Source organism: Leucopleurus acutus (assembly GCF_964270905.1).
Source record: "Leucopleurus acutus genome assembly, chromosome: 21".
NCBI classification, from domain to species: Eukaryota; Metazoa; Chordata; class Mammalia; order Artiodactyla; family Delphinidae; genus Leucopleurus; species Leucopleurus acutus.
Window position 1 is genome coordinate 583,207 of NC_139163.1, and position 27,506 is coordinate 610,712.

At 42.0% G+C, this 27,506-nt stretch overlaps 1 protein-coding gene across 1 annotated transcript in view; it reads right to left on the reverse strand.

The window, feature by feature from the left end:
- Positions 1–27,506, reverse strand: part of LOC309977502 (teneurin-3-like) — a gene marked incomplete at its 3' end in the record, with an annotated part of 201,209 nt that overhangs the window by 22,031 nt on the left and 151,672 nt on the right. Inside the window, exon 2 of the mRNA XM_082863618.1 lies at positions 6,943–7,243. Within this exon, the coding sequence (XP_082719744.1) occupies positions 6,943–7,174 (232 nt within the window). The 5' untranslated portion in view covers positions 7,175–7,243. The remainder of the gene's footprint in view (positions 1–6,942; positions 7,244–27,506) is intronic.

Sequence of the window (27,506 nt, forward strand, 5' to 3'; positions counted from 1 at the left end):
ATTTACCTAGGAACCTATCTGGTACTTTTTAATGGTGTCCCTTTTAATCACCTTGCTAATCTCTTTTTTTAAATTTTTTTTATTTTAAAGAAGAGGTTGGGGGTAGGAGTTTATTAATTTATTTTATTTATTTTTGCTGTGTTGGGCCTTAGTTTCTGTGCGAGGGCTTTCTCTAGTTGCGGCAAGCGGGGGCCACTCTTCATCGTGGTGCACGGGCCTCTCACTGTCACGGCCTCTCTTGTTGCAGCGCACAGGCTCCAGACGCGCAGGCTCAGCAGTTGTGGCTCACGGGCCCAGCCGCTCCACGGCATGTGGGATCCTCCCAGACCAGGGCTCGAACCTGTGTCCCCTGCATTAGCAGGCAGACTCTCAACCAGTGCGCCACCAGGGAAGCCCGCTAATCTCTTTTGAGGTAACTGATTCTGATGACTCTTCTCCATGTTTTGAAATAATTTGGGGTTGATCATATTTTACTAAGAAAAAATAAATTTCCCTGGATTTAAAAAAATGTGCTGTTTGGAGCAGTTCCTTTTCGTCGTTATGATGTGTTCAGTATCTCTCCTTATTTTCGCTCTCATTATTCTTTAAGCGGGACCATCGGGGCTTTCTGGTTTCTTAGACTTCTTAAAGAATCAACTTTTTGTTTGCTTTTAATTTAAGTTTATCATGATGATCTACTTCTTCCTATTTTCCTGGGGTTCCTTTTTCCTGATATTTCACTTATTTCTTAATATATACAGTATGTTCGTTTTTGTTGGTCTTTTTAGCTCTGTTTCTGAAGGAGGTGAACCACATATCCCTCAATAAATGTGTTTTAACAACATTTTTTCCCTAAAAGCTTTTGCTTTGTAAATTTAACTACTATGTTGCGTAATGTACGCACTTTAAGAGTATTCATCCCGCTGTCTCTTACCACTTACTGAGTGGTCCTCTTTACCCTGTTTAGTGTTTTTAATTGTAAATTCCACCTTTCCTAATATTAATACTGCCAATCCTACTTTCTTTTTGTTTGTATTCACCTGATATCTCTTGCTATCCATCTCTTGATTCTCAACCACTTTTTAACCATTTTAAGTCTGTTTCTTATAAATACCAATAACGTTTATAAATCAGCTGGTTAGTTTCTGTTTGTGTCAAAATTCAGTTCATTTCTATTTCATGTAATGTGTCATACGGGAGAGTTCACGTCTTCCATCTTGTTTTATGGTTATTCATGATTTTACCTGTTTCCTCTTTTCCCTTGGAGCTGTTTTTGCTGAATTGATCAGATTGCTATTCATGCCTTTTCCCCCCTGCTAATTAGGTAGGTCTATTGTGCTTTCTTCATTTCACTAATGATTACCTTCCCTTCCCTGACATTCATATTCAAATACATATTTTTCATTGCCATATGAATGCAAGATAGCAATTATTCCCCTCCACTAACGCTCTGCTCCATGACTGTTTCTCCCCTCTTTCTTCAGATGAGATTTTGGGAACACTTTTAATTTCCCTACCAGCTTCTCCCAACTATTGGATTTTGCTGATACGGAAGGAGTTTTATTTCTAGTCTTTTCTTAGGGTTTTCCTTGTAGTGGTTCTTGCACATTTCCACTCGCTCTATCGTCCTTTGGGATTTGACCGCACATATACTGCACGGTGGGTGGTTCACCACATTTTCCTTTCCTTTCACAGGTAGTGACTCTGATTCAGTTGGTATCACTTCTTGAATACTTCAGATGGTGCACGTTGGTGAGACAGTCTCTGAATCTCTGCAGGTCCCTAAATATCTTGCATTTACTCTGAGAGGTGGATGATATCTTCTCTGCATATAGAACCCCTGGGCTGCAGTCTTTTCCTTGTGGTAGAAGTTACTCTGTTGTCTTCTAGTTTTCACTGTTGATGATGAGAGAGTCATTAGTTTTGTATTTGTTTCTTCTGTAAGTCGCAAGAAGAGTAACTTGTCTTTCTTTCTCTAGAATCTTGTAAAATATCTTTATCCACAAAGTTAAAGAATTTCTCGAGGATGTGCTAAGGTGTGTGTGTGTGTGTGTTTTCTTAATTTTACCTGGAACTTCGTCTTCTGAGTCATTTCTTCTACTTGGTCTTCAAAACCAGTCATTTGCATTTCAACAATGACCACCCTTCCTTCTTCAACATATCTATTCTGTTTTTCTGGTTTGTAAATTATGGCTTTCCCCACCTTAGCGTTCGGCCGTTACTGCTGGGTTTGCTGCTGTGCCTCTTTTTTTTGTACTTAGATGTCTGAGAGTGCTCTTATTACAGTCTTTCATTTGGGTTTGGGCTTTCCTTTTCTCCCCATCGCTCATTTGCATTCGGAGCTCCCTGATCTGTCTGTTTTGCATCCTACCTCACTTCCTACGTGCTGGGCGCCATTAAGCTTGTCGCTGCTTTCCTGGGGGCTGCTGCCTTGGAAGCAGTGGCAAGTCGTCTTAGTCGCTGGGGACAAGCCTTTCTACTCCCTGGTTCCGGGGCTCGCACTCTCACAGTACTGGAGTGGAGAAAAGGCGTCCACTTAGGCTCCCTCAGCTCCCGAGGGGCGAGGAAGACAGCTGTCCCTGCAGCACGACGTCCACTCCCGTGAGCAGTGTGGGAGGGGCCGGGGAGCCTCCCTCCGGCACCGCGAAGCCACAGCGTCCTCTCTGATCCTCACGCTAGGGCTTCACCCCACTTCGAGCGTTCATCTGGCCCAAGAAGAAAGGCACGTGCATCGTGGACCCTAAGAGGGCTCTAGACCTCATTTGCACCCACATCACCGCTCAGCTCAGGAGGGGTAAAGAGCCATTTGGGAGATGGGTAAACGAGGCATCACTCGAACAACCCTTAGACCACAGTCCCGGATACATGTGCACAGGAAAACTCAGACCGTGCCTCTAATGCCCTTCTGTTTCTCAAAAGAGGGCCACATGTGGTCAGGGGAAGGTCTAGCATCCGGAATCTTGTATAAAAGATGGACCGGGACTCAGGACACAGCCCACCACGCAGGTGCAGCAGGTGCAGCAGGAGGCTTCAGGGCTTGTGGCGTCTCCTTTCCCACCAGCTCTACTGGAACCGGCCTCGGGCCAGCAATACCATGAGGCGAGAAGTCGTGTCTGTGGGAGCTGGGGGTTGCTGAGCACCCCTGATGGCGACAAGCAGGAGGAGAAGGCAGATCCCAGAGGAAACAGGAGAGTTGCTGGGACCAGAAGCAAGCGGTCAGGGAGCCCCACTCAGAAATCAGTGACCTTCCTCCTTCCCTTTCCTACTTTGTAAATTTACTATGTATTTTGATTTCAGGTGCGTACAAACACAGACATAAGGCTGTCTGCTTTTCAAATTTAAAAACAGGTAACCTTCCTCCCTTGACATTCTATAAATGAAGAATAAATGGTAGGCTTTTCATTTTAAAATTCTGAAATTCACAACCACGACACTGATGACTGACTAACGGGTAAACACCTTGGGTTAAGACTGTCTCAGAGGTGTTTTTCCTTTTTTTCCAGGGTTAGGGTTCTGTGGAAAAAAAGTGTTCCCACTTCCAGATATCACCTCATTTCAAACTTCACCTTCACGGCCAATGTTCCTCACTGGAGTTGATGAGCTTCCGCATTTGGTCAAGGACATCACAGGCAATGTACGTAGTGCGGAGAAGGAAAGATCTTTTATCTTATCACTTCTCTAAAAACTGTGGGATGATCTTACGCAGCTGTTTCATAAGAAATGTGTCTCAGATCTGACAGGATAAATTCCCTTCAAAGATGAATCAAAGAAAATAGTATCCAAGAATGCCAAAGAAGCCACTATTAGCCTAACCCCATCACACCTACAGAGAGCTCCACAGCTGCTGAAAGGACTATTCCCACCACCCAGTAAGCCACACGGAGAGATTTAAAAGGAGAGAAAGAGATCTGTGTGAGAACCGGTCAAACGACACGTTACTGTGGAAAGGAAACCCTCCTTAGCTTTACAGTGTCTGACTATAACACGTAATTAACAATAGTCACCTGCCAGTCAGTAAAGCCATAGAAAATGATTAAAAAATTAAGTTTGATAATAGGCCATAAAATTGGTCGATAAAAATAAAAATATTACATTTCTTTTTTTTATAGTTGACTAAAATCATTGTGCTTCTAGATTTGAATTCTCCATGTAATTGCATTAACAGGCGTCTCGACTATCCCTTCCTGCAGCTGAAGCTGCATTTTCCTGTGTCATTCAAAGAAGAAGTGGATTTGGACTGGCAAGGCGCTTTGAAACTCCATGGACAAGCTCAATTAGCATGATTCTTTGGAAGAGTTTCAACGGTCTTTGGCTACCATTAATATTTTTAATCTTTCATTTTTATTATGTGTATGATGTCAGGAGCTGTGGCAGGAAGCACATTTTGTCAATTAAATAATTAATACCACAGCATAATAGTCAGGGAGGAAAAACTGACATTTGTCAGGTTCAAAGAAAATGAAAGGCCGGGAGGATTCTTCATCATGCGTGCTTGGGAAACACATCATCCGGCAGCAGACTCTCCCTTGTTCCTTTCCCACCTCATCTGCCGCTCCTGCTACAAATATTCCCCACATCAAAGCAGACGAAAGAAAAAGCATTTGCAATGCCTCCCTCTTCCCCACATGCTCAACCACCCAATCACAAAATCACGCCCATTTTATTTCCCAAATATTGTGTCCAGTCTCCTCATTTCTCTCGATCGGTACCACCAAAATTGGCTAAGACTGACTCCAGGAAACCAAAGGGCAAGGCTGACACTGAACTGCCCGTTTTCTGCCTTGGCAACTGCACAGAGGTTAGAAGCCTGAGCACCTGGGGGCAGACAGGCCTGGGTTCAAGTCCCAGCACGGCCCTCACTGGCCGTGGGATCTCAGGCCTCCAAGCCTTGACCGTCTCAACCTGTGAAAGGACGATGCCCCTGGGCCCTACGTCCCGAGGTGCTGTGAGAGTTCAGTGACGGTGCACGTGACTCCGAGCACACTGACTGGAACGAGGTAAGGAATCAGCGCACCTCAGCTGTCCACAGCAGTGCCTTCCATGTACGTCCTTCATACGACCTGATTTATGAACACGTCAACCGAATGGCAGCACCTCCGCACGCTGCACTTCTGCTTCCCCTTTCACCTCCGCTCTGAAACCTCTTCTCACCACTGCACTCGGCCGCTCCTGACAAGAGGCCCCTGTCGGCTGCCTTGTCTCTGTCCCTTCCCTCTGCCCCGTTCACCCTCTAGTCCTTGGCTGGCAAGGAGCTAGGTGACAGGGATGTTTGGTTCCGGGCTTTCCACAGATGGTCTCGCCGTGTCGTCAGCAACAGTGTGCACTGGACGAACGCTGCCTGGGAGGTGAAGACTTCAGCTCGCTATTTTTAACCCGTTAAGCGTCCTCTCTGCCTAAACTAAACGCTTGCTGGGGGCAGAGACGCGCTTCCCCGGCGCATCACGCCACACGTGCTGCTTTGTTCCCTCTCACAGGGTCCCACAGTGTAGCTTCTTCTTTGCCAACAGGGCACTAAAAGTTATTTTTGTTACAAAAGGTAAGACGTCACACCGGGTTCAGATTGCCTGCATTTCTGCAGTACCTGCTGTTTTTGAAACTGGTGAAAAATGTACTCTGATAATCTCTGTTCACTGTGTAGAGATTATGCAAGAAGAAATGGGGTTTAGAACGACCACACATGGGACAGTGAACTCAAGTCCCTTAATTCAGCAAGAGTACCTATCTCAAATATCTGCTCCGTGTTTCCCTTAAAAACTGGATTTGAAATGTTCAGCAAGTTTTTCCTCTTTCGTATAATTCGATACCTGTAATTAGTAAGGCATGCTTTCGTGGGGAACACAATCTCTCTGGCACATCAAATGAGTCTTCTTGACGTAAACTGCTTTAGGTGAGGGAACACTATTTCAACCTATTGAGGGTGGCTCTTTCCACAACGTAGAGAAAAGAACCATGGAAAAGTTCAGACTTTGGAATGATTTATAGCATTGTTACTTTTTCTTAAGTTTGTTCCTGTTCAGTATTAAACTGTTAGTCACACTGTCTGTAAGGTGACTGGAAAAGAATGAATATATTCTTTATTTCTGAAGTTTAATTTAGTTTTCCTTGTTTCTTGATAAAATTAGCTACGGGATGCTAAGTTCTAGGTAAATGAACTGTGCAGTGCAGATGTAAGAGGATTTTATTTTTATTAGTGGTAACGTTGCCCACATCTCAAGACTGTGTTGGAAGGAACAAAATGTCCCTCTGTATGCCTAATTTTAAAGAAGCCACTGTCTTTAAAGCATGGAAATCAGTATGGTTAGGACTGTGAACTCGAGTTACAGAAGTCGCTATTGCACTGGCAGAACACGCAGGCAGAAAACAGAGCGTAAAAGTGTCCAACAAACACATGGGAATGACCAAACCATAATGGATTACATTATGGGAAACTAGGATGTTTTAAGGCCTAAACCTAACGTCCCAAAATGCCTTCGAGAGAGAAAATGGAACCCTTGTGACGCAGGCTCTTCTATAAACACACAAACGGCTGGGCCAGATGGATCACGAGATGATCCAGAGAAGAATTCTTACTTTCTCATGAGGGAAGATGAGTCTCCTCACGCCAGTTCTAACTACGAAAACAGTGTCTGTGTGCACCTCCCTGAGCCTGGCAGGGAGCCCTGGAGACCTGGGTTTCAAGTTTAGGCACCAACACTTGGACCACACGCAGAACCGCAACCTCACATACGAAATGTGGGGTGTGGGATGATTCTTTACATGGTCCCTACCTGCAGCTGGGTCCATGTGTCCACAGGTGGCGTTCTACTTTTAATGTGGGATACTCAGGGATCATCTAATATCTCAAAGTCTAAATCAGAGGATAGGACATCAATCTAAGAAATAATCATACCACCTCGAAGGGAAAAAAGTGACCCCTGCAAGTTAGCAGGAGCTGTGCTTCGTGTTACTAGAGCAATGACCTACCTTGTCTGGTGAACTCATCTGCTTCTCTGTGAACCAGATCCTTTACTCTGTTTCCATAAAGCAGCCGCGAGGAATCGTGATCAAAAGCTTTCAGGGTTTCACTGGAACTGTAAGACTTCTGTGTGGGAACCCTGCACTCCGCGCTGTCTGCTGAGGAATTGGTATAGCGCCGTTCCTTCTCCCGTCTGTTCTTGGTCAGGGAGCAGTAAGGCCTACGTTCCTTCACATCCATACTTCATTCCTTCCGGGCGCACATCAGTCCCGGCGAAGTATGCTCAGGGTTCCATTCTCACTGGCCTGTCTGTGAAGATAAAAGGTTTGCATGATGTCAGCGTCACATTCGCCTACACACTGGCTGTCTCCTTCTCAATCTGGAGAACGGTGGAAAGTAAGGGTATTATTGCTTATTGAGCAAACTTGCTTTCCACAAGAAATGAAAATTCGTGAAATCAGTGTAAAATGTCCTGTATTATCAGGAAGTGAGGCACACATTCTGGTAATGAGAGCTATGGGTGCTTGTTTAAGCTACTAGATCTGATTTTTCACATTAATACAAAAAAAAGTAAGGTCAGCCACAAATTGTGATACAGAAGCTAGCTAAAAGTTGGTCTTGACGTTTTCTAAATTTTCCACAATGGAAAAGTCTTCTCTTGCTGCATTTTCTCCATTCATAAAAAATTACCTTTCTTTTTCTTATAAGAACGTATACTACTTTTATCTCTTTTATCTCTTTCTTTATTTATTAAAGATTAGGAGCAAATTGGGAGCTTCACAGAAGTGAAACTTTGTCAAGTGCGTTGAACATTTGATTATTTTTCACAAAGACGCTTCCTTCAGAAGGCACAATTATCATGTGTTAATGACCTAAATGTCTCGACAGGTGGAAAAAAGCGGATCCTTCGCTTCTACTCCTCTCCTTCAAAAGCACTGTGCTTTCTAGAAAATGAATTTAATCAGCACTATCTTGATTTTTAAGGCAATGCAAGTAGCTAAGTTGATGGGATAGTTTCCTGCAAGGGCCGGTAGCGAGAATGAGTTAGAAGGAGCAGGGCGAATTGTGTTTCTCTGCCTAGCAACTCTCTTTTTCCTGAATTTGCTAAAAGGACAGGGGTCAGGGTGGGTAGAAAAGGCTCTGCTGATGAAGATACGGGGCCCAGAAGAGGGAGGGCCGTATCCATATTCTACGTGGTCCTCCTTTCAATTCTTTCTCCTTTTGTCTTTCCTTTCAGTCTGAAGGTCCCTGAAGGCCTTGTCTTCAGCATTCAGTGTCTTCCCCGCCCCACTCCTTTCCTAAACTCCCTTTTTATTTGAGTGATTCCATAATCAACTTGAAACAAATGATTCCTGGTGGCCCCAGGTCTTCTCCTGGGTTCCACGTCCTTAGGGCTGGGACTTGTATTTAGCTATTTTCTCCTGAGAGTCCTTCTCCGGAAGAGTCTCTCTCCCCCTCTCCTCATCCTTGGCCATCACGAAACACATCACACTGCTCTCTCTAATGTGCTTCCAACTCGGAGTCTCTTCGCTGACTGATTCGCCCAGGTCAACTCAGGTTACATCTACGCTGTCAACAAGTCTTGATTCTATCTGAGCAAAATTACGACTCCGAATACCTTTCACTTTCTAACTTCTGCCTGCCTTCCAGCGATAAGGAGAGTGGAGAAACTCTGAGCTGGACTGACCCCAGAACACCAGAACCTATGCTTGGAAAAGCTGGGTGCTCCTCCAGCCGCCTCTTCAACCACACTGAATCCTACCCCTCCCATATTGAGGGTATCCCACATGGGGCTCCATGTGTCTCTGCTACTGAACTGAGCTGCACTGTTAAAGCAGCTGCTAATATCTTAGCTTGGTTGTTGACACGTATCTTGACTTCCCTACCCTTTTCTACTTTTTGATGAATCCTATTTTATAAACGAACATTTTTCACTGACCCCCTCTGATTCATTACTCCATTTTTCTCTTTACAAGTTCTCCCAATAGCTTTTAATAGAAATTGGATTCCCCTTAACGTAGCTTTCCTTTCTGTTTAAGACAATAAATAATTTCAAGGTGCGGTGACAGGGGCTATATTTGTACAACGGGATTAAAACAACAACACACGAATTTACTCTTGTTATTCCAACAAACAGAAGTCACTTTAGATAAATATTTATTGAATGACTAATATGCTGAGAACACACCACTGAATCAAACACTGTCCCTGCCCTCAGGGAACATATGCTTAGTGAGGGAAACAGGTACATTCCTTCTACTGGAGTGAATAAACATGCCCAAGTTAAAGGAAAATCTTGTTTCCAACATAGCCTTGATCTCTTTGGAGGGAAGGTTTATATAGACTCTCATAACTAAATGATCCTCAAAAAGTTTTTCATTGACCAGAAAAATATTGTCATTCAAGCATTTTTAGTGATAGAGTTTTGGGATTTGAAATCATTATAAAGGTTCCATTTCTTGCCCTAAGTTGACATCTTTCAAAAAATAAGTGTTGCTATATATACAAATATGTAGGCATTTTTATACTTTAAAAATGGACTGACTGGGACTTCCCTGGTGGTGCAGTGGTTAAGACTCCGTGCTCCTAATGCAGGGGGCCCGGGTTTGATCCCTGGTCAGGGAACTAGATCCCACACGCCACAGTGAAGATCCCGTGTGCCTCAACTAAGACCTGGAGCTGCCAAATAAATACGTTTTAAAAAATGAACTAATGCCAGGAAAAAAGTTTTATTTTTTCTTCTCTGCTGCAGTTTTGTTTCAATTAGTTAGACCAGGCATTGGTAAACTCTAGTCCCCTGACCCAATCTGACCCATGACCTGCTTTAGTAAATACAGTTTTACTGGAACGAGGCACATGTATTTGTTTACGTATTCTCCTTGGCTGTGTTCACGTTGCAAAAACAGAGTTGAGCGGTTGCTACAGAGACTGTAGTGAATTGAACTGTGGCTCCCAGAAAGATATGTTGAAGTCTTAACCCCTGGTATCTGTGAAGGTGACCTTATCTGGAAATATGGTCTTTGTAGTTGTAATCGAGTTAGGATGAGGTCATAGTAAGTTAGGGTGGGCTTCGAATCCAATGACTGGTCTCTTTATGAGATAGAAGACGGGGATTTGGATACAGAGACGTACAGACAAACAAGAAAATGGGCCATGTGACGTTGAAGGCAGAGATGGAGGAATGCAGCTACGAGACAAGGGTGCCAAGTGTAGCCAGCAGCCACCAGAAGCCGGCAGAGACACGGGGAGCAGATGCCTCCCTAGGACCTCAGAGGCAGCACGGCCCTGCCAGCACCTCACTGCCATACTTCTTGCCTCCAGAACTGAAAGGATACATTTCTGTTGATTCAAGCCATCAAATTTGTGATATTTTTTTACTGCAGCCCTAGGAAACTAATACAGAGATCTGATGGCCCCACAAAGTCTAAACGATTTGCTGTCTGGCCCTTTACAGAAAAAAAAAAATTGCCCATGTCTAAGTCTGACCACACATATTTCCATTCTGTCTTTTTCTTTGTCCCTTTGGACCTTTGAATGTAAAAAGTATTTTCTTTACTATATAGTCCATGATACAGTTTTTCAGTCTTGCAAATCAGATAAGTCAGTAAGTTCTTTAAAGTAATAATATGCACACACGTCATCAGTAGCAAAGATGCATCCTTGCAATAACGTTACCAATGTTTAAAAATCAGTTCCAATTAAATGCTAATAAATTAGGAATCAAAAGATAATTTGATGTATTCTTGAGCTTTATACAACATCTCTAGCACAAAATAGCTGACTTTTCTTTATTTGTGGAGCAATTCTAAAGTGCCACAAAAAACCAAGATAGAGTATTCAAATACACCACCAAGGGAAAGACATTTTGGGCTCAGAGCTTCCGAACAATAAAAAATCTTTTGCATCTGTATTTCCGGTTTTGCACATGGTTCAAAGTCCTCAAGGATTTAATTTACGCTGTAACGTTTGCAACTACTGATATGCTTCTGATGGAAGTCAGTGAGTTCAATGTGACTTCAAAAGGCAGTTTTCTTAGATTAATATCCCATGGAAATGACGGCGTTTATTAGAATATTCCAACCTTTTGTCTATATCTATAATTTCTTCTGTTTACATTTACTATTAATCTTGTGATTTACAAGAATCACATCTTGTGATTTTAAGAATCACATCCATAAAGAATATTGGGAAAATTTGTTGTGTGAGGCCAGTGTGATAATTTGTTATTTGATATTAAAATTATGATATTAATTAACACACTGGGAGTTTGGGGTTAGTAGACGCAAACCATTACATTTAGAATGGGTAAACAACAAGCTCTTACTGTAGAGCACAGGGAACTACATCCAACCTCCTGGGATAAACCATAATGGAAAAGAATATAAAAAAAGAATGTATATATGTGTATAACTGAGTCACTTTGCTGTACAGCAGAAATTAGCACAATATTGTAAATCAACTGTACTTCAATAAAAACAAGTGTAAAAAAATTTCTTTTTAATTAAAAAAAAAAAAAGGCAGTTTTCTGCATTATCTCCTGCACTCAAAGCTGAAGACGAGAAGGTTAAAAAAAATACAGCTGCTTGGGCTTCCCTTGGTGGCGCAGTGGTTGAGAGTCCGCCTGCCGATGCAGGGGACGCGGGTTCGTGCCCCGGTCCGGGAAGATCCCACATGCCGCGGAGCGGCTGGGCCCGTGAGCCATGGCCGCTGAGCCTGCGCGTCCGGAGCCTGTGCTCCGCAACGGGAGAGGCCACAACGGTGAGAGGCCTGCGTACCGCCGAAAAAAAAAAAAAGCATTTTCTTAAGTGGTGTTAAATTGTTGAAGCACTTGGATGGTGATTGCATAGTCCTACCAGAGGAAGAGGGTCACTGGCAGCATATCTAGCATAAAGCAGTTAACGAACAGGACCCTCGCTACGTCAGGGGGCGGGGCCTTTGAAAAGGAAAGGAAACTAGTAGAGAGAAAGGGGACCGAAAACTTTCAGTTGAACTGCCTACAGCAAGTATATGACAACATCAAACTGATGTGGTTAATTTTCATTAGCTCCTTGAAAAACCACTCAGTTACTGCCCACAGCACCGCTCTGGAAAACACACCTGGTCTTAGAGCAAATTCCATTATTTGGCTATTGGTTTTTCCTCAATATCTTGCAAAGTGTTTGTTTGAATGAATGCGCAGGCAGTCCTGACTTAGGGACACTAGGGATCATATCCTCTATTTCAGATACTGTATATCATTTCAACATGCTTTGAAACTTGGCCACAGAACTTAACGACATTATCACATTGTTTCATAACCTGTTCTTAACTCCAAAGAAACAGTTTAAAATTGTACCTTTAGGAAGTAATCTGATTTTTATTGAACTTTGTATAGTTTTAAAACCCTTGATGCCAATGATTACAATCTCTCAGGCCCATGACAAACATCCCTAAAATCATCTGTACTTCTAAAATTCTGTGAGCTTATGTGTCAATCTAGCAACGGAAATAAAAAGAAATAGCCAAACGCAAAGGATTAAGTAAGCTTTTCATCAAATTCACTCATGCTTCCATTGTTATTTATTTTCTGTAAGGATTACAAATTCCTGAATGTTACCTTGAGTACCTTCTGCATAGACTGTCTCCTCACTTTATAATGGTTTGGAAAAGCTCGCCCAAAAGAGTAAGCAGATTTCAGAGAAACACTAATTTGCCTCGGCATGGTTGAGATTAAAGATCTAAATTAAGCTATTTGTGCACAACTCCAAGGCTACTTTGCTGTTTGTTACTCACAATTCGCATTTTCCCTAATAAGTTAGTATTTATGATTTATTACCAGTTATGTCAATCCAACAGTAAATACAACTTTGCACACCACAAGCACTTCAAAATGTTTCCTTCACTGAATAGTTACATTACTGTCAACTGAACACAAGATGAAATCAACTGCTATTGTTCATTTCAGGGGTAATTTTGTTTCCTGAGACAAATTTGTAAATCAAAGAATTGAAATAATTAAGAACAAAAATAAAATCATGTTATGGTGATTTCTTTTAATAATGCTAAATTCAAGCATAACTAAAATTTGAGCTTACAGTTTCAAATAGAAGAATGCAAGCGAATCATGTTTGAGACACAAAATTAAAACACAAACAAAACCGTGTAAAGAAACATAGGGAAAGGAGAGTGTACCATGACTAACAAAAGTGATGCTTGTTGAGAAGATGCAGGTACAGAGAAAAATAAATATAGTGAATAATTTGTGATTGAGAAGACTAAAAACAAGGAAGGTTGCTTTCTTTAAACAAGAGAGGAAATAAAGAGAACATTCGATAGCAATAATAAATAAGAAGTCAACTTCTGCTTCCAGCCAAGATGGCGTAATGGGAAGTGGATTTACCCACCTGTCTAAAATAGCAACGACAATAAAATAGACAAAATACATGAAACGAAGTTTTCAAGTTATTGACATGAAGAAATGAAGGACAGTGAACCTTGAGAAAGGGAAACAAACAAGGTGAGCCCTTGAGTACCCTCGCTCACTGCCTTGAAAGAATTTCCAGGCTGGAGCACAGCAAGGAGGAACCCAGGAAGGGCTCAGCCAACTTCTAAGCTAAAGAGACAGAGCTCAAAGTCTGGAAGAACAGCTGGTAAGAATTTGCAGGACAAAGTATTGGAGGAAAGAGAGCTGCATGGGGAAAGAACTCTGCAGGTCTGCAGAGGGTCCTTCTTGAGAATTCGGTGGTGCACTGACCAGCACATGTGTGTGAGGGGACTGCTGGAGGCCAGAGAAAGAATGACTGGAAAGGATTATAGCAGAGTTTCTCAACCTTGGCATTACTGATACATTAGATGGAAAATTTTCTTTCTGTTGGGGGATATCCTATAGTAGGATGTCTAGCAGCATTCCTAGCCTCAACCTACTGGATACCAGTAGCACGCCTAGTCATGGTAATACTAAGATATGCTCAGACGCTACCAAATGTCTTGCCTGGGTAAAACTGTCCCTGTAAAGGACCGCTGAATCACAGGGAACACTTTTCAAAGCTCAAACTGGGCCAAGAATAGTGCGTAGTTTTTCCAGCCAGACTAGAAAAACCTCATAATTTATTAGGCAATGTATTCACAAAGGCCTTGCCTCAATTGTGGGGAATAATTAGAACTATAGGCTAAGCATCATTCTGGTCTCGATAAAAACTCTTAAAAGCAAGACGAGAAAGGATCAAAGTGTTTCCAAGTAGCTTACCTGTCCCGTGACGAAGCTTAGGGATGCTACAGGACTAGAAAAACAAGCAGCACTCAGCAAAGCGAAATTCACAGTGTCTGTCATCTGATCACAGAGTGACGAAGCTTAGGGATGCTACAGGACTAGAAAAACAAGCAGCACTCAGCAAAGCGAAATTCACAGCGTCTGTCATCTGATCACAGAGTACCTGGCATGCAAAGAAGCAGGAAAATAATGAGCAGAAAGATCAAGCAATTGAAACTGACCCAGAACCGACACAGGTGTTAGAAGGAATAGACAAGGACGTGAAAACACTCACTAGTAACTGCATTCCGTATGTGCAAAAAATTCAATGGAGACATGAAAGACATTAAAAAAGAAAAAGAACCAAATCAAACTTGTAGAGATGGAAGTACCGTGTCTGAGATGCAAAATACACCGGATGAGGTGGATGGCAGATTAGACGTCGCAGAAGAAAAGATTAATGAACTTAAAGGTACAGTAATAGAAACTATATGAAATGAGGCACAGAGAAAGAAAAAAATAATAAATGAATACTTCGTCAGTGAGATGTGGGACTACTTCAAAAGGCCAATACAGATGTAACTGGAATCTCTGAAGGAGAAGACAGAGAGGAGAGAACAGAAGAAATGCTGATGAAATAACAACCGAAAAATAATCAAATTTGAGAAATGCTACAAAACCCCACAGATCCCAGAAACTCAGCAAACCCCAAGCACAAGAAATATAAAGAAAATTATACCAAGGCATTTAATTGTGATTAAAATTGCTCAAAATCAGGGACTTCCCTGGTTGTCCAGTGGTTGAGAATCCGCCTGCCAATGCAGGGGAGATGGGTTCGAGCCCTGGTCTGGGAAGATCCCACATGCCGCAGAGCAACTAAGCCCGTGCGCCACAACTACTGAGCCTGCGCTCTAGAGCCTGCGAGCCACAACTACTGAGCCCACATGCCACAACTACTAAGCCTGCACTCTAGAGCCCGTGAGCCACAACTACTGAGCCTGCACGCCACAACTACTGAAGCCTGCACACCTAGAGCCCATGCTCTGCAACAAGAGAAGCCACTGCAGCGAGAAGGCCGCACATTGCAACGAAGAGTAGCCCGCGCTCGCCACAACTAGAGAAAACCCACGCGCATCAGCGAAGACCCAGTGCAGCCAAAAATAAATAAATAAATAATAAAAAAATAACTTAGTTATAAAAAAAAATTGCTCAAAATCAATAATAAGGAATAAGTCTGAAAGCAGACACAGGAAAAAGGCACATTAAACACAGAGTTTCTTGTTGTAAATAATGAAAGCAAGTAGACAGTAGAGAGACACCTTTGAAGTACTGAAAGAAAAAAAATCTGTCACCATAGAATCCTGTAAGTAATGAAAATATCTCTTAAAAAGGAAGGCGGAATAACTACCTTTTTCAGACATACAGAAGTTAATCACCAGTCGACTCTCGTTACAAGAAATGCAACGGGAGTCCTCTAGGCAGGAAAAAAAAATGACATCAGATGGAAATACAGATCTACAAAAGGAATAAATAGCCTTTGGAAGTGGTAGCTGTTTGGTTAAATACACAAGCTATTCTCTTATTAAATCTCTTTTAAAAACAGATGACTGTTTAAACAAAATGATATCATAACAATGTATTGTGGATTTGATAACATATGTGTAAGTAAAATTTATTGCAACAGTAGCACAAAGGAAGGAGTGGGGAAACAGAAGTATACTACTGCGAGTGTTTTATACTATATGTGAAGTAGCATAGTACTGCCTCAAGGTAGTCTGCTATACTAACGATGCCTACTTTAAAGCCTACCCTAGTGCACCCACTAAAATAAAACTGAGAGTTACAGCCAGTAAGTTAAAAGAAATAACGGAATCGTACGAAATGGAAGCATAAAACATCAACTAAGCCAAAGAAAGTAGAAGAGGAACAAGGAACATACGGGCAAATAGAAAGCAAACGGCAAGATGACAGACTTAAACTTAACTAAGCCAATGATCACATTAGATGTAAATGGTCTAAATACTCCACAGAATGCAGAGGTTTTCAGATTGGATTAAAAAATAAAAAACAAGACCCAATTATATGCTGCTTCCAAGAAACATACTTAAATACAAAGACACAAATTAGTTAAAAGTAAATGGATGGAAAAGAGAAACCTAACCATATCAATAATTGCATTAAATATAAGTAGAAATGATCACAACAATTAAAAGGCCGAGATAGACTGAATGAAAGAGTAAGATGAGACCAGCTGGAGGAACACCCAGCAGCCATTCAAAAGAATGCAATGGATCTACATGCATTGACATGGAATTGTGCACAAGGCAGAGTGATCATTAAGTTTTTTGTTCATTCATCATACATGTCAGGCATGGTAAGAGGTTCTGGGAATGGAGAGATGAACAAGACATAGTCTCTACTCTTTCATTCTGAAAGAGGAGTTGGAGTTTAAATAATGAGTCACACAAATAAATGCACAACTAAAAATGTAACAAATGCTGCAAGAAATTGCAAGTTGCTAAAACAGAGAATAGAACGTGGGGTCTGATTGAGACCGAGAGCCAAAAACAAAGACTGATCTTAAATGACATTTAGGCTGAGAGCCGTTGGTTAAATAGGGTTTAACCTGGCCACAAGTATGTGTCACAGAAAAGAGGCTGACAGTAGAGCAGACCAGGCTGAAAGAATGTGTTCAGCCAACACATGGAGACAGGGAGGGGCTTGATGGACAAATGCCAGCAGGGCTGGAGCAGCGCGAGAGAGGGGAGAGGCAAGAGATGAGTCCAGAGGGAGCCTGAGGCCCAGAGGCAGAGCTTCACAGGACAGGATGAGCAGTTTCACCCATATGCCACCATTAATGGGGGACCATTGGAGAGCTTTAAATGGCACGTTTGACACGATCAATCAGGTTTCCAGTTTGGAGAGATCCCTCTGGCTGAAGTGTAGAGAACAGGGAAGATGGAGGTCTGGGGAGGAAGCGGGAAAACTTGTTGGCAGATTTTTGCAGAAGTCCAGGCAAGAGAATGAGAGCTTGGACTAGGGGACCTGAAATGGCAGTGGGCATTTAGGGAGGTGGGTGGGTGGGAGAGATAGACTTGGCATCAGAAAGACCTGTGATGGGCTGAAATGAGGGTGAGGAAGAGGAAAGAGTTGGGGGTGACGAACAGGCTGCTGGCTGGAGCAGACGGGAAAAGGGGGATGTCTACTGAGACAGAGGGGACAGGAGGCCGCCCCTCAAAACTATTTAGTGCACACTCCCAATTCTCGTTTTTCTTTCATTTAAAACATATTATTAGGCAGTAATCTTTGTTCTTTGTGGAAACTAGAAAATACAGTTAAGAGCAAAACAAATCCTTAAAATTATTGCTCACATAACATTTTGGTGTTCACCTTTTCAGGCCCTTTGTATGCATGTGTGTGTGAATGTATGTATGTCATACATAATTTATAATTTAATGTAAATGATCTTGTAACCTATTTCTACTTGACATATTACAAACAGTTTATGGGAGTAAAGATATATTTATGCCTTTATAAATGATAAATAGGAAGCTTATTGTTTTAAAACTGAAAATTATTCTTCAGGCTATATCACAGATAGCAAAAACTTAGAAAATGAAACAAAATAGGAGAAATATACTAAAATAGCTACTGAGTAAGTGTGAATACTGGAAAATTTTTAATTGCAAAATATATAGAACAGTGCCTGAGGCTGTAAGAAAAGTGGTTTGAGTCTGATCAAATCATTAAAAATTCTTTCAAAATTATTTATATGTAGAAGGAAACAGAAACTGGAAATGATCAAAAAAGAAAAAATTATGGATAATGAGGTTAATTCACCCAGTAACGTAAAGTGGGAATATATTCTATGATGTGAAAACAAATAAAGCAATTCACTTGCAAAATTAGAAATTAAAAGTGATTCTATTTTCCCTAATAAAAACAATGGACAATAGTAACGTAGTAGTGAAATATATTAACACAGCTACGTGGGCTACCGCCGCAAAGGAGGGAAAAACTGCCAGGAAAGTCATAATCTCCATACTTCGAATAATTTGGGAAAAGGTCCTCTAGAATCCAGAGCGGCTGAACCAAATGCAGCTCTCTTACCTTCCAGACCTTTAGGGTAAAGCTGTAGGTAATCTCTCTCAATTTGTCTGCCTGCCTGGATCAACACATATATCCATCACATGTAGGTAAGTATTTTCATGTTGGTTTAAGCCAGAACTCTGAATCTGGAGACCACCACTTTATTCACCAGTGCTTCAAAATGAGCCAAGCCTTTGAAAAAATTGCCAGTAATGCCATCGGGTTCAGAGGGAAAATGAAGAAACGGTTACGTGTCATGAGACTGTGTCATCCAAATGGCCTCAAATATACACTAGGTAAAAAGCAACCAAATAGACAACTGTGATAGCACTCGGTGTATTGTTCTGATTCAGCTGGGTCGCGGACTGTCACGCCACCTTCAAACGTACGTGTTCACCCCAGTGGACACGCCAGTCACACTCAAATACACAATCGTCACAATAACCTCCACTTAGCAGTTTTACATTGTAGGTTGCACACCGCTTCACGACTTCTAACAACAGCTCGTCAACTTTCTGATATTTGCCAGTTTTACAGGTGAGGAAATATGAGAAATTCATAAAAAAATTTCAAGTCAGACACCCAGGGAGCGGCCAGGCTGGGACTCACACTCCCACACACTGTTCTTCCATTTACGTCTCTGAACCGTTGCCAAACTCTAAGGCCTGTGGAGCATCGACTCCAAACTCAAACCTTTAGCCATAATGCGAGAAAAGTAAGCAAGTCTTTTGGAAACAACTAAAAACAACTACAGCTTCTTTATCTTAAAACTGACCTATGGGTATTACTGACCTGGTGACAGCTGGGGACCTGCAGGCCACTGGAGGAGCTTCTTAAGTGAAGAGCTATAGGATTATGTCCCTAAGTGCTGGGCATATTCCTCTCGTGAAGAGTGGACATAAAAACTCCTTGATGAATTATTAATTTCAATCTTGATTATTTATTGAGTGCTTAAAATACGCCAGGTGCTTTACATGTATGACCTCACTTAATCCTCACAGCAACCTTGCGAAGTAAGAATTATAAATTCCACTTTCACATGAGAGAACTAAAGCCCAGAGAGATGAATTGATTCCTCCAAGGACACAGAGTCAGGAAGTAGCCAAGTGGAATTGGAACACATTTCGGTTAATTGCAAGTCTGTCCTCTTAATACTAGCCTCTCCTTCCAAACCTTAGAACAAAGAGGGGGTTTAAGCCATAAACAAACAAACAAAAACAACAACCAAAAACCAAGGAAAACAGTTTTTCAAAAGGTGAGGGAGAGGGAGAAATGACAGCAAAGAGTTTGACAAACTGTGCCAGGATGTCAACAGATCTAGTACAAAGTCAAGGAAGGCTGTCATACTGAAAATACCACAATAATTAAGTTATTATTATTTAATTTATTCAACTGAGGAGTAAGAAAGGTGGAAAATTCAAGATCCAGTTAAAAAGATCAAAAATATTGGGAATATTTTCAAGCTTCTTCTTTGAGGAAAAGACAATTTCGGAGGAAATAACTGATACCTCACTGTGATGTTCTGTGTTTCAGAGGAGGACCCCGTCACAATCCCCTTTGCTTGTCTCCCATCCCATGTAGTTTAGTTACTAGAGGAGAAAGGCTCCCCTACATCACGGCCATTGTGGTCAGATGTGGGGGGCTTGTATGCCCCGTATTTCCCTGAATAAATGCTCCTCTCCCACGTCGGTTTCTAAAGGGTTCGGGTGAAAGAGACCCCGATCCTGGAGTCAAGGAACTGCCCGCACAGAATCCAGTGACTGGGTCAGGAATGGACATGTGACCTAACTCAGGCCAGAAAGGTCAGCTCCAGGACACATGACAAAACCACTGGGAATGTGCTTACTCAACACCAGACAACGTAGAGCTGCTAATATGGGAAGACGAAGACATGGCGCTTGTTTGCATTCCTGCCGCCGCGTGGAGAGAGCCTTCCTGCCACCGAAGTCTACACAGAAGAAAAGAGGCCTCAGAGAGAGAGCCAACAAGTTCTTACCCGGATTTTTCAAATTAAAAAAAAATCTATACTGGGCTTCCCTGGTGGCGCAGTGGTTGAGAGTCCGCCTGCCGATGCAGGGGACGCGGGTTCGTGCCCCGGTCCGGGAAGATCCCACATGCCGCGGAGCGGCTGAGCCCGTGAGCCGTGGCCGCTGAGCCTGCGCGTCCGGAGCCTGTGCTCTGCAACGGGAGAGGCCACAGCAGTGAGAGGCCCGCGTACCGCAAAAAAAAAAAAAAAACAAAAAAAACAAAACTATACTAATACAACTGGCTTGGAATACAGGGTGGGTTTTTGATCAGACAGATGATGCCAAAAGTCTAGCTCCACTATTTACAATTTATGTGACTTATGACCTCGGACAAGTTATTTAAACTCCCTGAGATTTGCTTTCCTACCTTTTATTCTTTAAAATGCATATGACAATGTCTTTCTTATGGAGGTATTATGAAGATTAAATGAGATACAGTTTTAAAAGCATTTAGCCCAGTGATTGGCATATAATATAATGTCTACTTGATAAGAATGATTTATTATAATTAAATTCAAAAGCACTTTTCCATGTCCAAGAATAACTTCCAGCATCATTAGGCTTAGGAAGCTGAGACGGGGAAAAGCGTACGAAAGCTCAGTTCTACGAGGTGGAGAGCAAGAGATTATACATCTTTAGCAAAACGTTTTGCTAAACTGTTTGAATGGAACTTGGGGTTTAGATTTTTACGAGCTTATTCAGAAATACTGTGTTATCAAAATGAGAAAAAAAAAAGTTCCCACACCAATAATTTCAAAATGATTGCATCTCTACTGACATCCAAATATTTACATCTCGGTAGTAAAAAGCGAAGTCAGCAAACAACAGGAAGGACTTCCAGGAGAAGCAATGAAGCTGACTGAGAGTCTCCAGATTGAAAGAACTACGTGAGCTTCACTTTAGTAACAACTAGGTGGAGACCTGATAAGTACCCACATGTATTTGGAGAATAAAGGTAACTGCAGTTATTCATGCCTCTCTAACCCACAGGCAAAACTACCATAATAAACATGTCCTCTGTCTACTGCCCACCAGAGAGTTTTCATCTCAGTCTGAAAAGCACCAAACCAGCCAAATGGCCCCTTCTTCACAGACCCCCGGAGAGCAAGAAACGCTGCTTCAGCGCTGTAGGTGAGGGTCTCGCTCAACACAGCATCTCCCTGCAGAGATGCGGACAGAGAGATTCCCAAACCCCCCTTTTCCTTGAAGCAGTGAAGCTTAGGGGGACAGAGCAATTCCAGAGTTGCTTCAGGGTTTCAAAATGCCTTTGGTTCAGTCCTAGTGTTTGATTTGCCCAAAAAACCACGGAAACCCTCTTAGCTGGCGGTAGACTCAGTCTCTGTGGGTGTGGGGAAGAGGACCGACATCGTCTGGCAAGCAACCTGTGCACTTCATCAGGAGGATCCCATTCTCCTTCTCCTCCTCTTTGGTGTCCGTTGTTTGCTTTTTAGTGAATTTTAACACAACTCTATCAGGATAGTTAAAGACGCTTGCCTTGGTGTAGGCTCACATCGAAATAGACCGTTTTGAAATCTCAAGTTCAATCACACGCCTTAAAGTGCATACATATAATATACTCAAATATTATGACTTTGTATAAACATAGCCAAATAGTCAAGTAAAAATTGGAGAAGTATATCCAATCAGTCAACTGTTCTAGATCTCCTGGATGTTTTCTATCATATAGACAAATATGTGCGTAATTTATAACATTCATAAAAAATTGTGTGAGTCGGGGACATACGGCCTGACCCAGGCCTGCCTTGTCGGGGGCACGTGCTGAGGGGTGGAGGTGTGGGCCGCCATCCAGCCCAGCGCCCCGCTGAGGGGCTGCGTCTGCTCCCGGGGGACCCCTTTCAATGATTAGCATAAAGGCTCGGGACGAAGCAGCCCAAGCAAAAAAATATTTTTTTTTCTGCTGTTACTAGTGGTCGTTATAAGCCGAGGCACGGGGTGAAAATGGACCTACGCAGCAGATGAGATTGTTGCCTTCTCAGACGTCTGCTGAAGTAGGAGTCTTTCAAGGCTCTTCCTGACCAGGAAAGGGCAGCGCAAGCAGGAGTACACGGAGAGAGAAATCCCGTTTCCTTGGCTTCCCATTGACTGCCTGCCAAGGTGAGAAGCTGGACTTTTGCCACTGTATTTCATACCTTGATGATGTATTCTAGACAACTGTGAAAAACCACACTTTCAAGGTGAGCCAGTAAATTGTGACTACTCAATAAATATTAAACCACCACAGCAATTTAGAGTAAGCCCATTTGCTCTCTGTGCTTCTTGAAAGAAAGGCGTGACTAAAATGCAAGTCACTGTTGAGAAAATATGATCTAATTTTGGCTACAGTGGCTTTGCTTTAAAATAACTGAGCTTGCTATTCATCTCATTATAAAATAGTTATGATATCAGTTAATATTTATAGTTCTAATCCATATCCCGGGAGGAGTTTAAAATTAATTTGGATGGAGAATTAAGGAAAGGACTCTAATTTAAGGAAACACCTTCCTCAGGTGAGTCTGCCTGTCCATCACCTTCCCAACTGGGCATTAGCATTTCTGTCCTAGTGCAGGGGCAGCATTTCTGAAACCAGGAGGTGTATTATTTTAACACTCATTTAATTTGTGGTCCCTCTACTTCTAACTACCAGTAGGGGGGCCAGTTAGCACTGATAACATCAATTATTTTGCATAATGGACATCTGTCACCTGTGACCCGGACTCAGCCTACTAACCGGATTTCACATGGGTAAACAAGCAGTAATGACTACTAGTTATCATTAGTCTAGATTTGCATTCCTCCCCCACCCCCACCTTTTCCCACTTCACAATCACCAGTCCCCTCTGAGCATATGAAATGGTGAGACCACCTAGAAAAAAAGAAATCATGAACATAAAGATTTCCATGATTATTTTTGGAAAATAGACACGTTTCATTGGATTGTTTCTACAGTCTATAGTAGTAAACATGTAACGTGGCATATATTTTAATTGCTGTGATGTAAATGAGACTTCGGGGTCATGTTACAGAGTGTTAACTGAAAGACCCAGCTAGGACTTGAGCACGCCTGCAGGCCTTTTAAATTGTTATGGGAAATCGCAGCATTCAATTGAGCAGTTTCAACACTGAGCTCCCCTAAGGCTGATTACAGTTTGGCAACATGATGCCAATTTCAACTAATGTACATAATGCTTTTTTCTTCTCATACTTTATCTACAGAACTTTTCCAGTATGTACAACTCAAAAACCATGAACCGCCAGGCAGATGAAGAGCTACATAACTGAGGCCATTTACCATTGTGTTATTGGCAAAAGTTCTCAGGTACGAAGGACCTCACTCACATGGGGTTCAGAAAACCATGAGAATCGAACTATTGGTCTGATAATAATAAATAGAAACGCATCCAGATAACTCAGTGCAAGAGAGATTCAAGTGGTAAATATCTAGAAGATTAACTCAGGATACTGGGATGCTTAGAAAATGTATTACAATTGATAAACATTTTCATATATGCTCTGATAGTTAAGTGGGCTCTGAAAACCTGGTTCCTCAAGTATAAGCCACTGAAAAGAGAAAATGTATCTCAAATGTAAGTATGGCTTACTGTCATACAAGGCAGCGCACTAGGGGACCCTGTTTCCTCTTCCTGGGGACATGAAGTACAGGTCTAGGTAACTTCTTGCTGCTGCAAGGAAGACGATGGGCCAGATTCCCCACTGCCTGACTAGACTGAGTCTGATTCTTCTTCTTAGGATGTATCTGAGCAGGACGAAGCAGAATCCTTCACAGAGATGTGTCCAAAGTTGTTACTGGTTTTGCATTAGATCCCCCAAATGGCTGGGTCATCCCCCCTTCAGCTGGATCTGTAGAGCCTGGGGAGTAAATAGCAATGTTACAAGAATACCTTCCCAACTACTATTACCGAACTGCAGAACACCTTGGATAACAACCACTTCCTTTAAAGCCCCACAACAAAAGGCATGAAATAGTCTCTGGGACCTAAACACCACTCATCACACTGGCACTGGGTGTTTCATACCAGGCCATACCCACCATGACTCGGTGTGGACATTTAATACTCTGTTGGGGATTATCCCTCCAGCTCAGGCCAAGGGAGAAAAGGCAGAAAAGGGCAGCTTTGGCGGAAGCAAAGGAATGTAACTGGGGAGCGGAACCAGGACACAAATCTGAAGTACCTAGCTAAGAAATTGTAGTAAAAGAGGATAAACTATGGCTACAATGTCCATAAGCAGAATACCATCAAAATATGGATTTTGAATAATTCTCTTCCACATTCCTGTCGATGGCTCACTGAAAGAACATTTTAGCCTGATCACACCTAACTTTCTAGTTCAGCAAATTCCCCACAACGCTATTCATGGCATCCTGTGAAATATTAGCTGTCTTGGTGGCACGTCGAAAGGAATAAAAGACTCAAAATAGCACTGGAAAGTCACCCGCAATCATATGCAGTTATTTCCACAGTAAGTCAGCGCCTCGCAGTCTCAGTGAAGGAATCAAGCATTCTTGGTTAATCGCACTTTCACTCGCTGGCCCTTCGGGACTCGTTCTTTGCTAATAACCTGTTGCTTTTTGCGTAGAGCTGTTTATTGCCCTGACCACATCCTCTTCTATACTTTCAGGGCAGAATGCTCACATTTCAGTAAAAATGTAGTAATTTCTGGAGCCGGCCTGACAATGTGATACTCAGCGCTGGTCAAGCGTGCCGTTCTCACAAACCAGTGCAGCCCAGCTTTCCGGATCTGGGTGCTAGACCCAGTCCACCTGTGTCCTCTTGGTGCACCCCCCCCCAAAATATCTTGACAAGCTGATCTCCAGGTGTTGGCACCCCTTATTCAGCAGCAGCACACGAACAGGCCAAGGGAGAGCGGTTGAAAACTGCAGGACGATAAAAGGTCTGTACAATAAACAAGTTCTCTGGTTTGTGTCCATGCAAACCAGTTTTGAGCTATGTCATTCCTGTTGCAGATTGAACTACTTTGGTTACAACTGTTGAGAAGGGGAAGGGCACGGGTTGTCAGTGAAGTTTGGACCGTCATTTTCCACTACTCCACATGTTTCTCAACTTCAAAATTCACAGTCATCCCTAAGTGTGCATTGACAGAGGAGTAGATAAACAAGATGTGGTACATATATACAATGGAATATTACTCAGCCCTAAAAAAGAACAAAATAAGGCCTTCTGCAGCAACATCAATGGACCTAGAGATTATCATACTAAGTGAAGGAAGTCAGACAGAGAAAGACAAATATCATATATCACTTATGTGTGGAATCTAAAATATGATACCAATGAACTTATTAACAAAACAGAAACAGATTCACAGAGTTAGAAAACAAACTTACGGTTACAAAGGGGAAAGGTGGCGAGGGGGATAACTTGGGAGGCTGGAATTAACATGTACACACTACTATACATAAAAGAGATAATCAACAAGGACCTACTGTATAGCACAGGGAACTGTCCTCAATATTATGTAACAGCCTAAATGGGAGAATAATTTGAAAAAGGATAGATATAGGTATATGTTTAACTGAATCACTTTGCTGTGTAGTTGAAACTAACACAACATTTGTGAATCAACTATACTCCAATATGAAATAAAAATTAAAAAAAAGAAAGAAGACAGTGCTGTCTTCTCAGGGCAAATGTCTTTGTGCAATGCACAACTTTAAAAAAAAAAAATTCAGAGTCACCCCATCCAAAAGACCCTCTCTGATGTTATCCACTTTTGTGTTTCACACATAGTAAGTTTTCAGTAATCAATAGTTTCCTGATTTATGTGAACATGGTGTCCCCAAAAACCCAAATGAGACAATGGAGATGGCTGTAACAGAAAAATAAATTATCTCAAAAGAGAAAAGATAATATAATATTATCTTCAGGGCATCTCTCGCTTGCCACTACTAGATTTAGTTCATTTGCTTTTGTGTAATTTTTTCACTATCCCCTATAGAGTCTTCATACTCTATTTAAAATCTTCCTCTTGAATAATAGGAACGTGATCATCTAGTGAGGAAGCTATTATACCAAAATCACGCTATAACATTCGAATGTCTTCATGAGTTGTACCATACTAAAATTTATATCTAGAAAAAAAATGGTTGTGTAGAATATTCTCGTTATAATCATGCAATATTAAAACAAAAGGAAAGACCTCCAAACTAAAAATTAAACCATTAGAAATGACAATGTACAGAGAACCTGAGGATTCTATAGCCCTGGTGTGCCTAAAAAGTTGCCTAACAGCGACTAAAAGAAGTTTTACACACACAGCTAACATTTATTTACCTCATTTAATTTCCACAACACACATATGAGGTGGATTCTTTTATTAAACCTTCTTTTACCAAGAAAGAAACCTACACTCAGAGAAATTAAGTAACTCACTCAAGGTCACACAGTTGCTAAGTAGCAGAGCTAGGGCTCCAACCCAGATCTGTGGGACATAAAACTGGTGCACTGAGCCACGACTGGCGTTGATCATTAGGGCAGATACATGCAGTCACGCTGGGCAAAATAAAATAAGATAATGTGACTTATTCTGTTTAAGAACTGATAACACCAATTCCTGTGTTGCACTGTGAAGGCTTTTAAGGCAGAAATGATCATCAGCAGCAGAAACAGAAACCTTACTCTCACGTCAGAATATTGTTCAGTGGGGCTTTGGTAAAATCCCGACATCTGACAGCGCCTGGCAGAGCACAGACTGACCGATTAGTCACTGGCGTGTCCCAGCATAGTAACCGACGTGTGAAATCACAGAGTCGGAAAGGCCAGCGCTCGAACATTAGTGCCAATGATAATTCAGCTATTACTTTTCACACTAAGTAACGATGAAAAGTACATATACTAATTTCCACGAGGTATGTTTAAATGAAAAACAAACCCTACCTGTGGTTTATGGCAGAGTTGATGAGAGAAGCAGGTTTCACCGGTGAAATTAAGATGGGTTCCCATCAACGAGAATGCCGCAATTCACATAACTAATCACCCATAAAACCTATTACAAACAAACACTAAGAAAAACTCAAAAAGCATGTAAGAGTGATGAAATTTCCACCTCAGTGACTGAAAAAGGCAGATATATCAAAAATCAACCGAGCTGGAAAAATGACGCGCTGTGAAGAGGTGCTTCGGGTGACAAGTGATCAGGATCCTCCATTAGTCAAAGTGATGACTCTCAATACATGGATATTCCGGGTTCTCAC